This window comes from Strongylocentrotus purpuratus, unplaced genomic scaffold (assembly GCF_000002235.5).
Source record: "Strongylocentrotus purpuratus isolate Spur 01 unplaced genomic scaffold, Spur_5.0 spur5_contig_860, whole genome shotgun sequence".
Taxonomy (NCBI): domain Eukaryota; kingdom Metazoa; phylum Echinodermata; class Echinoidea; order Camarodonta; family Strongylocentrotidae; genus Strongylocentrotus; species Strongylocentrotus purpuratus.
This window is the reverse complement of record NW_022145569.1, coordinates 52,501-64,514: the sequence shown is the minus strand read 5'-3', so window position 1 is coordinate 64,514 and position 12,014 is coordinate 52,501. Positions and strand designations below refer to the sequence as shown.

The 12,014-nt window shown below is 37.8% G+C and overlaps 2 protein-coding genes across 2 annotated transcripts in view; both read left to right on the top strand.

Moving 5' to 3' along the window:
• Positions 1–4,515, top strand: part of LOC105445435 — a 30,314-nt gene extending 25,799 nt beyond the window's left edge. The window contains exons 2-3 of the mRNA XM_011680975.2: positions 4,159–4,421; positions 4,453–4,515. Of these exons, the coding sequence (XP_011679277.2) occupies positions 4,159–4,421; positions 4,453–4,515 (326 nt within the window). The remainder of the gene's footprint in view (positions 1–4,158; positions 4,422–4,452) is intronic.
• LOC115929468 overlaps positions 4,422–12,014 on the top strand; it is an 8,668-nt gene continuing 1,075 nt past the window's right edge. Inside the window, exons 1-3 of the mRNA XM_030998449.1 lie at positions 4,422–4,794; positions 9,931–10,075; positions 10,466–12,014. The exon at positions 10,466–12,014 is cut by the window's right edge and continues 1,075 nt beyond it. Of these exons, the coding sequence (XP_030854309.1) occupies positions 4,620–4,794; positions 9,931–10,075; positions 10,466–10,979 (834 nt within the window). The 5' untranslated portion in view covers positions 4,422–4,619 and the 3' untranslated portion in view covers positions 10,980–12,014. The remainder of the gene's footprint in view (positions 4,795–9,930; positions 10,076–10,465) is intronic.

The following is a 12,014-nucleotide window of genomic DNA, read 5'->3' as shown; positions in this document are numbered from 1 at the left end:
GATTCAGGGGCTAAGCAATGGCCTTGTTACTGTGAGGCCCCAGGATAAAAATCGTGTCGATCAGCTATATATTAGTGCCCTTTTGTGAGGCATTAATCCTCATTACTGTCAATTATGATTTAAGGACGTAGGTTCCCTAGCTGATTAGCATAGTAGCACACATATGATTTAGCAGTCACGCAAAAACAAACACTCGCAAATTAATATTCAATAAAATCTGAGAATGTATGCCATTATCTAGATCTATTAGAAATAAATAATTTTTTCAAATCCTTCCCTAAACTGGGGTAAAAATAAATATTCCATCATTATGACCAACAGTGTATTTACAAGTGCCATGGCGCAAATGAAATTTAGAACATTTTCAAGAGAACATACCAAATGAGGTGGTAGAATTTAAAAAAATTCACATCCCTCATGACCCTTCTTTTTGTGTTTGGAATATCTCTATTGATTGTGCATTGTTTACCACTAGCACTAGACAGCGAAACCTACTAAAGGGAAGTGGGGGGGGGGGGGGGGGGGGGTCATGATATCAATAAAACCGTCCTCCTTATGTTTATTGTGCTAACTATATACTAGACATGACTGTCTATGCAATAAGGAGATAAGTATTATGATATCCCCTTGCCATTGAGGGGGAAACGCATTCGTCTGTGCACAACGGCTATCACAACTATCATTTTACAAAGTGTTAACCATTAACTTATTGATTATTGTCAAGTGACGTGATTTCCTTCTCTAAAGAGTCGAAACGACCTATGATATTACTATCATGACTTCTTTGAGGAAATAAAGGCGAAGGATATAGTTGAATCCTTCATGTGGAGTGCCTGGGCGGGGAATCCCACTTGTTTTCCTCATTTCTTTCATATTTAAAGACACCTTCTAAAGGGCGGAAGGAACATTTGAGATGAACCGGAAGTTATTTGATACATGTACGTCCGGTAAAATGACTTCAAAAGTCATTGACCACGTCTCATCAACTTAAGCTTTAGACAATGATAGGGAATATAATATTAAATTTTTCATGAAATATTAAAGAAAATGAACCAAAGCGTTGTGAGCATAAATAAGCTGAATAGCCAACACCGTTAACAACGCTTATTGTATAATGATTATGAATGAATTATATCATGTCAATTAAAAATACTGAGTAATTATGATTTTTTTTTCTTCTTCTCTTATCCTCAAGCGAGGTTTTTATTTCAATAATTTCAATACATAATTACATTAATAACTCAATGATTGAGTTAAATATAACATAGGCTAACAATTAAAGTATATTCAACAATTCTTCCAGCTTGGTATTATTTGATTTGCTAACACATTCATATCTTAAAAATAATCTTAGTAACGACTATGTGGGTAGTAAACAGAACCATAACCAATCTTCTTAACGTAATATTTAGTAATTATGATAATGACGTAAGGAATATGAAACAGTGTATGTGGCAGGATTCGATGTGCATGCTAAACTGTATATTATCAATTTCAATTTTTTTTTTTTTTTTTTTTTTTTTTTTTTTTAAATATCGCGCTCGAGCGCAAGTTTTCATCACAATAATGTCCGACCCTCTTCATGTTATCTTCTCTTCGTTCACTGATTTTAATGGGAATTTCCTTTCTCCAAGTTCATTTCTTTATTTTCGTTTTCCATTCCCTTGAGCAGAATATTTCCCAGGAGAATAAAAAGCCGACCGAAGGAAAAAGAACATGCAAGTAGAAAAAACAAGCATGTAGATACAGAAAACTAACACCAATTTGTGAATTTCGTCGCTGAACACGAATCGAAAAATGATGTTGTCAGTTTCGATAAAACTTCAAGGATTGTTTGTGGAACGTTTGGATAGCGTTCATACCAGATTTTATTTTTTTTCCCTATTAGCCTATAGTCTGGGGGAATTGTCTGGGGGATGTCGCCAAGTTGTAATCATAGGATGGGTGGTTTTCCAGGGGTACCTACAATGGCGTACGTTGGAATAATTTTTCTTTAACTCTTTTCATGAAATTATTATGAGAATATGATTTATTCTCCATAATTTTTACTCATTTTGACGTCACAATAAATAAAAATTGGCCCTAACCCCTGTCCCTGAAGATTACTCCCTAAAACAACTAACCTCATATAAACTGTTGCGTATAAAGTTAGAATTGTATTTTGTACCTCGAAATGATTGTAATATATATATATATATATAATTAATTCTTGATGGGAAAAGTTTACATCTTCTCAACTTTTTTTTTATCAATCTCAGTGAGATACATTAATATAGCTCAGAGAAGATGTAAACTTTATCTATCAAGAATATATCTTATTATATTGTTACAAACATTTCATGAAAAGAGGTTAAACAAACAAAAATCCTCTTCTATGGGCAACATTGTATCTGAGTTTACTTGTACTAGGGAGTAATTTGCCGGGGAGAGTGTTCAGGGGCACATTGTATTCATTGCTTTGTTATAACTTTGAGATCATTATGTCGATGTACTGTGCCCGAAGAGCGCTTAGCAAAGTGAAGAAATATAGACATAGTAAATAATATTCATCACCCCAGACGGGATGGTTTAAATGAAGGATTGGTTGCTTGATTGTATTCATGTGGACCCACCATCCGAGACCCCCTCCCCCTCCCCTTTCACCAAAACCAAATAATAGAATGAATAGATAAATTCAGAGACCATGTTAAATCATCAAAGTGATATTATATCAATTTGAATTTTTTTAAGGTGAGGAGCAAGTTTGCGCAAAATTGATGATTTGTTTGTTGTTGACTTATTATGATAGGACGTGCAGTACAAATCTACTTCCTTTTGTAATCAATTAAAAATGCGCACCCGGTATTCTCGGTATTTGAACTTTCAAGGGACATTTGAGTCGGGCTTGTGTGTCCTCTGGATAATCCTGATGAACTAGGACGGAACCTAACGATTTAACTTTATAATTTTGTTAAATCTCTTTTCATATATATAGTCAGCCCTTGATCCCATGAAAAATAATAATGTTCTAAGAGAGAGAGAGAGACACACAGAGATAGACACAGAGACAGAGAGAGAGACAGAGAGAGAGAGAGAGAGAGAGAGAGAGAGAGAGAGAGAGAGACAGAGAGAGAGAGAGAGAGAGACAGACAGAGAGAGAGAGAGAAAAGAATAGAAAATATGTTAAGAGCATTTAACAGGCTGAAAACAATTCATGTCAAGGTGTCTAATACGAATGCGACAGGTGCATATTACAGTAATAAAAATACATGTTTAGTTCTTATTTAGTGGAACCTTTTTCAACTTCACAATGCCGTAGTGCTTGTGCGCTCTGTTTCTGAGGTTTAAACTTTAAAACAGTCTCTCCTTGCGTAAGTTAAATTACCCCATATCTTAATATTTCCTAATTCGCCTGAACTCCTATCAAATTCAAAGCAAGACAATACCTCACAAAATGCACTACGTTTAAAATACCTCCCTGTGTAAACCTATGGAGTTGTGAGGTATGCTGAAATGTCTGGCTCATCGACATACTTCATGAACTATTTGACAGGCGACCTTAACCCGTTTTGTTGCTGGTTTCCATGGTAACCGGGCGACGACAGATCAATGCCTAAAGTGGATATTTACACGTATTAGCGGTCATCGGTCAAGTTGAGTTTATTTGCGGGTGGTAGAGGAGATTATTCCTGCAGATCAGTTCACCTGAAACCTTACCTCAGCTTTCCAATTCGTGCATGGAGAAAATTGGATGTTGACGGAGAAAAAGGTTTGACTTCGAGAGGGATTTTGCCTTGAAGGTGATGATAAAAACAATAAGCTAAAGTGTCAAGTTAGCCTGCCTGCATTTGACAATCGACGTGGATAAAAATATCGTCTTGCTCTCTTTTTGTCTCTGCAGAATTTGACATGTCGAGGAAAGGACACCAAAGAGTGCATTAACAAGATAAACGACTATAGTATAAGTGTATTTACAATAAAGGTGTTGCTATTTATCATAGTTATCTTCACGCCAAATTTGATGTCTTGTGTCTTAATCAGATTTAATTATTTTTTTATTTGCTTTATTTCATGAAAAGTGCTGGTACAATGTTTTCTGAGCGATGTTGCCAATTTATTATATCACTCAGCATATTAATAACTTGTTTGCTTTATCTTTTGGTCATTTCATTTCTGCAGTGATTTCGTCATCAAGCTACGCACAATCATCAGTCCCATTCTCAGACGGCGGTGTGGGCCTACGCACAGACCTTACTACAGCAGACAGTGTAACGCAACCACCAGTGTCGTTCACTTCGATATCAACTGTTATTGTGACTGTGCTTTCCACATTGACGCCACCACCGTCACAAGAACCTCCATCGTCAACAAACACGACTGCGTCTGCGACATCGTCGTCTGTTGCAACGTTGCCACAAACTGATACTGCTAACTTGACCGAAGTACCTTTTACGGAATTATCAACAAATCAAGCACAAAACGATTCCAACACTCCGCAAGGTCTTAACACCGATCTTCCAACGACGGGGCCCCTGATCGACGAATCCAATGCGACATCGCTGATCTCGACGTCCATCGTCGAAAAAGACTTAACGACATCGATATCATCTGCACCGTCGATTTTAAATTCATCAGATGCGATGGAAACTATTCAGCCGACTTCGTTAAGCAGTATGGGCGTAACGAACAACGAAACGATGTTAATGACGACGGCTACAGATGATTTGGTTACATACGAACCCGTCACTGACGGTATTAATCCAACATATGATGATGTCATTACGGCAGTTAGCGATGATGAGGGCATTTTCACAGGTAAGCTGGCTATTTTCGATTTTTCGATATTTTGTCCTTTCACCGCTTTCATTATTTTATTATTATATGTACATAAATAAACGTGCTTATTCAATCCTCTTCCTTTTCCTGTTTTCGTGCGAGACCCGGGGTTCTAATGCCCTCGTGAACTCGGTTTGCAGTTATTATTTCCATTTTGATATTTAGTTTCACGAATGTGAGTATGTTTTCGATTAAAATGAATCAATAATAGTAACTGTAGAAAGCATTGGCTTATAAAATATTCCATCCTCGTAAATATTGTTCTTTGCCCCCTCACCTTTCCTGTATCCTATACGCCCTGCACCCCCATCCTTACACAACCCCCTCCCAATCACTGCCACCCACCCCCTCTATCTCTTTCTCTTTCTCTCTCTCTCTCTCCCTCTCTTTCTTCCCATTCTCCTTCTTCCTCTCCTCTTCTTGTTCTCATTCTTCTTCCTCTCCTCTTCTTGTTCTCATTCTTCTTCCTCTTCTCTTCTTGTTCTCATTCTTCTTCCTCTCCTCTTCTTGTTCTCATTCTTCTTCCTCTCCTTTTCTTGTTCTTCTTGTTCTTTTTCTTCTTTTCTTCTTCTTCTCCTTGTTCTTTTTCTTCTTTTATTCTTCTTCTCCTTGTTCTGTTTCTTCTACTTATTCTTCTTCTTCTCAATCCTCTTCCCTCTCTCTCTAGCACTCACTCTCTTTATGCTCGTATAGTAGGTGTAAGTATCCTGAATGTGAATGTAATAATGCAGATATAGATATTATTTAATGGACAATACATCGTCATCCTTTATCTCTGTGCACCATAGGGGTGGGTACCGTGTTTGCATCGGGTGCCATCATGTCATAACACAGACTGAGGATGGCCTAGACCAAACCAAATATATAATCAATGAAATACCTTCTTGTCATCATCTCTCATCAAACTCCCCCCCCCCCCCCCCCCTCCACCCCCTCTTCCCCTTCCCCCTCTTCCCCTTCCCCCTCTTCCCATCCCATCTCCTTTGTCCTTTCTCGCTCTCTTACATCCTTTCCGAATTCATTTCTCATGTTTCTGTACCCGTCTTTTTCCCAACCCTGTCTCACCCTCTACATTTCTCTGTCTAACACATAAGATGACCCTTAATAGATTGCCCCATGTCATCAACTAGGCTTACATTGTGTCATTGATGAAGAGTCGACTCGATTAGCTTAGTGAAAGAAAAAGCAAATCGGATTGCATTGTTTCGAGATTAGGCTTTAAAGAACATTCTAACCCCAACCTTCTCCTCTCTCTTCCACTCTCTCTCTCTTGCTCTCCCTCCCTCCCTCTCTCTCTCTCTCTCTCGCCTTCTCTCTCTCCCTCGCCCTCTCTCTCTCCCTCTCTTTCTCTCTCTCCCTCTCTCCCTCCCTATACGTTCCTTCGTCTCCTCCACTACCCTATCTCTCTTCTGTCTCTATTTGTTCTCCATCTCTGCTCCAATATCAATGTCTCCCTTGTATCCTTCTCCACCCCACTCTCTTTCTTTGTTTGTACTTTGAAACAAAATTATTTTTATCAGCCCCCCCCCCCCCCCTCATCCTTTCAGCTGCTGTGAATTTGAGTAAAAAAAACATCTCACAAATATTCATTCAAATCTCCATTCACCTACATACTTTTTATCCTTCTCCATTCACTCTCTTTCTTTGTACTTTGAAACAAAATTACTTTAATCACCCCCCCCCCTCATCCCTTCAGCTGCTGTGAATTTGAGTAAAAAAGCATCTCACAAATATTCATTCAAAGCTCCATCCACCTACATAGCACCATCACATAAACTTGGCAACCAATTAAACTCCCTTCTTGCCTGCCAAGGTGAAATACAAACCGGGCGGATGTGCACCCGGGCCCTGGTGGTGGTATGGGGGTATGCTTAGAGAATTATGATGTATGGAATCTGCGCTATGCCCAATGTGACAGCTGATCCAGACGCCAAAAATACACCAATGCATGATGGCTATAGCAGATCTCCACACATTTGCCTATCAGAAGGGGTAAAGGGGGCAAGGGGGTAATTTGCCCCTCCCGAAAGATTTCCGACTAAGAAAAATAAAAGATAAACCACGTTGTATCTTCATGTAGTTGGCAGCGAGGTTAGGAATCAGTCGTAAGTCAAGTGTGAGATGCATATGGAACTGCATGGAATATAGGCACATTCGCAAAAGAACCCCCCCCCCCCAACAAAAAAACAAAAACAAAAAAAAAATCACAAAGGAGCGATACCTAAAGCAGAGATGGGCAGAGATGGGCTCTTAAAATGCAGTTTGCTTACTGAACTACATGGGGCACTGCAACTATGTTTTACCCCTCCCGATGTCCTGGTCTAGATGCGCCATCCCATCCACATAACACATCTTTGATTCCTAAGAGTCTTTACAATTCCGTTTATGATTTATTGCGCATTTAAGGCGGGAAGAGTGCCGTGACGTGACGCTGGTTCTAACGGCGTCTCCCATAAACCAATATGTGTGGAGATGATAAACTGCCAAGATATTGGCTCAGCAATATAAAAGGAGGGTCAGCGAAATGCAATAACAGGGCCGGGTGTTTAGGGAAGACCGGAAATTGATTCTGAGATTGAATCCGATGTTGATGAGGAATTGTTGTGATGTAAAATGTATTGATATGTAATACTAGCAGGCAAGTAGTGTGCTCTCTCTCTCTCTATAAATTTATTTTGACATCTACGACATTTTTAGTTGTCAGTCAGTATCTTGTTTAACTGAACTCTGTTGAATTATTGAATACAGTTTAAAGCATCAAAAGCGTTGAAGGGGAAGTCCATCTTGATAATGTTATTTATTGTCTTGGTTTTAAGAAACAAATTAGTGACAGTTTGAAAACAGATTTGCTATAATTATATTTAGGGTGAATGTTTAATGGAAATTTTCTTAAGAGAAAATATATATTTGTTTGAAGTTTTTTAGTACCTGGCAAATGGGAGATGAGCTCGTAATTTATATTTGATTTATCACAATTTTATTAAAAATATAATACATGTTCAATGGGTTTTTGCTCAAACTTTCACAAACCATTCCCTCCCATATTTCCGCTCCTATTTAAATCAACTTAAAATCATCGTGGACTTCTCATTCAAAGATCTATCCTAATCTTTTTCTTAGTGAGCTCTTTCGAACGATAACATCCCGTTGGTAATGCATTGATAATTTTTCTGGTAACGCATTAAGCTGAGGACGAGTACTGTTGTAATATCAACATGATATCAATTTCAGTAACACTCATCTTTGATTGCAGTCGTCAAAATATCAGCCGAGTAAGCAAATCTCTATGGAATGCTAAGGGGTCAGTCTAATGGTCAAACCTTCCATAACCTATCTTCATTTTACGTAATGTTTATCGGGGGCAACGTATTACCTGGGATCCAATTAGTATCGTGAAAGTTCAAGTTCGAGTTCACGTTCATTTTTCTCACTCAAATCTACTGTACACATAACATATCAACTTGATACATTACTAGGGAGAAAATACACGTGGGCTCGGAGGAGAATAAGCCCCCAAAAGTCATAAAAGAGCCCCCCCCCCCCCCCCCAAAAAAAAAAAAAAAAAAAAAAAGAAAGAAAAAAAAATTGTGAATAGAGTTCAATGCAAAACAAATTAAAGACTGTTATTTTCATGCAAGCAAGCTTAAAAAAGTAGCCCCCGAATTTGTTTAAATATTTTTGTTGTGATACATAATAATTGTTTTCAGAGGGAATGGACCGGTCTAGCTACTAGCATGTTCATATATTATGCATACTGTTTAAACAAAGGTTGTTCTTGGCAACCTGAAAGCTTGTCTGAGGCTATCCCGACATAGCATCAAGTAAAGTGTGCAGACTGGATTCCAAGTATTGTAGTTAATTAATTACTAACATGTTAATGGAATACCTCGTCACTAGGTCCCCGGGAAAGAAACATCCATAAATTTGAATATGTTAGTAAACCTGTCTATTACATACCATGCTTTTTGTGAAAATACCCCCTTCGTGTAGTTGCTGAAAACAATGATTTCATCTTAAGAAATTATTTTATGCTCAAACATGCAACAACAAAAAACCCAATAAAGTCGAAAAAAAGAGGACTGAAGTCAAGAGTGCATGTACTCCTCCAATTATAGGCATAAATCGTAGTCTGTTCCACAGTGTAGGCTTCTGTATGTGCATCACTTTCTACTATGAGATGTTCATATTCCGGATACAACATATGATTTATTTGCTATATTCGAATGTCTTCATGTATGTTTGTATTTGCTTAAACAGAGACATAAGTGATGCGCTATATAACTATCAATACACCGTATAAATATTACATGTAACCTATATTTAGATATTCAAATTTGACGGCTGGTAGTCAGACTAGCCTTGGGACGTTAACTAGGAAGGTGAACTTGACAAGCGGGGTCAAGAGGTCATCAAAATACTGTCAAGTGCAGAAAGGTCGCATGGAAAAATAGAGCGTTTTGATTTAAAGGGAAAACTGGTATCATGGATATTGAGCTCTAAAGATGATTGCTATACCATGAAACTATAGTTAACAACTGCATTATTCATACCCCTGGTAATATAAATATATAAAATATTTTTCTTTTTCGCGCCTGAAGAATGGAAAGTAGACTGGTTGGGTTAGGGACATTCTCCGGGAAAAATAAATCGGAACAACTCAAATGTTCACATATTTGTTAAATATACAAAACTTGGTTAGGGTATGAATAATTTAGTGAACTGTATAAGGTAAATTTAACGGTCGGGTATTTTCTATTTCAATATTGAAATGAGAGAGTCGCCTTCTTCGACAACAGATATTCGGGATATCATTAGTTACGACTCAAATTTATCACACAAAACACCCCCCCCCCCCTTTTTTTTTTTTTAGTAACACAATCTTAAACACTCTTAAGAAGCTGTCTACACGAGACGTTATATATCGCCATCAACTTGTTGTATATTTCATAAACATAATTTCCTCCATCAGCCCAGTGTAGGCATATAGGAATTTGACATATTCGTTGTCATTATTTGTGTTTGTGAATGGACCACTCAATAATGATGAGTTACATTTTTGTTCAATACTCGGACAGATGGTCATAAGACTTTTTTTCATTTTTTATTCTTCTTCAGAATCATTCCTTCGCCTGATCATCATCGCTGGTGCTACAGCGGGTTCGTGTCTCGTTCTCCTCATCTTAGTCTTCATCATCGTCGCATGCTGTCATAGAAGACGACAACGAAAGAGAAATGCACGATACTACGAATTTAAAAAGAAGTATGTATTCTTCTTCTTCTTCTTCTTCTTTTTCTTCTTCTTCTTCTACTTCTTCTTCTTCTATTTGTCTTCTTCGTGTTTCATACCTGTTGACCTTATAAAGTCACTGCATATTTTAACATCATGTAAGATAAACTTGAATAAAGTTCCAATGTCTTTTTGTTATTCATTTCAACTAAACTTTTACTTCAGACGTTAAAGACGTGACAAAGATGAGAGAAATTATATTCTTGTCATTATACTATTGATACTCTCTGCCATTAAACTAAGAGATTAATTGACTTTCTTAACTATTAACTATTAGTCTAATGTTCTCACATCATGCCAAATGTTAATCTAATTCTTCTTATTTTCTTTTATTCTATTCTTCCATATCGTTTGTCTGCACAGAGACTTCAGTTCAAAATATGAGAAAGTGGAGCAGAGGAACTCATTAGCACGCGGCAGAGACCATGCAGATGGCGGCACACCGATAGGCGGAGGCTGGGTTTTCAATTCTAGCGGTTACCATGGTGAATATGAAGACGAAACCGCGCCAAACGTCGCACTGCGCTCCGTCTCACCGCTAGCGGTCGCTACACCACTTCTCAAAGTTTCTCCAGTTGAGGACCAAAATGGCGTTCCTGATTCGGGGCACGGCGGCTCGATCACGGCGGATGACTCGGCCTTCGGGCTCTCACCGAGCCTCGAAGAGGACATTGAGATGGAGTTGAACCCTCTTTACAAAGTCTTGGGGACGTCAGTCGGCACCGCAAGCGAGGTCAGGGATCATAGTTACATCGGAGGTGATTCGGACACGATAAGCGAAGGCAACGAACCAGTCGATGATGCGCCGATACGAGACGTTCTTTTCAATTCATTTGGTGCTAACAGGGTGGCCAGTGAGGAAGCTGTTGAACTTTGAACTTTCAATCATATTTTTTACATTATTATATCCATTTATATTAAATGCATTCTCATCCAGTGTGAACGGACTTTCGTTTGGACGAGCTTTTGGATGAATGGTGCGCGCAAGCAGGGTGGAGTACTTTTTATGAAATATATTTTCTCTCTCTTTTGTGTCATTAGAATGATTCGTCTTCCAATATCTTCTGCTTTAATGCCTTGTTCAAGAACGTAGGATCAGGCTTTATGATATTTCAATGACTATGTGCCTTATTGGAAATGTCGTTTGATGTATATTTTGATAAGTAAGACCTAGTGTAAGCTGAAAATAAGAGAAATGTGAGGAATTAACAAGCCAAGCTTAAAAGTGAATTTGATTTTAATTTTTATCTTATTTATTTTTACTAAAACAAAATAGATGTAATCATGAACTTCATTAAGTGAAGAGAAGATGCACAATTATAAAATACAATATGACGTACAATATAAACAAAGTATTTTCATCTTCATGTTTCGGGGAATATACTATCATGACCATTACATGGTCATTCATTATGATGGAAGTCAGATGCTATCAAAGCACGTTACTTTTCTAGAGAGAATCTTTTTCAACACCATATTCAATATTTTCGAGACAGAATAATGTGTTTCATAATCTCAGTTCCCCATTTTTACCCATCAGGGTAGAAAATGAAAAAAGAGTAATCACGAAGGGAAATACATGTCTGAAAACGGATCTTTCTATGATAATAATTTGGATTGCTGTATGTTATTCAATAATATTGATAGTAAAGCAGATTTAAAAACAATAGCAAAGAAAAGGGAAATGAAACAGCATGAAAGTATCCTTTAGTACTCAGGAAAAAAGTACATGTAGTTTCTTCACTTTGTCTAACCTTTCCCAAAGCATTTGTAGAAAGCTCCATGCAATCTTCAACCAGTTTCATTTTCCTTTGAAATGTGTTCATAGTAAATTTTAATTGACTAAAATAAGTATTATATCAGGGTCATGATGGCCGGACCGTAGGTGTATTGAAATTGCACGAAAAACGGC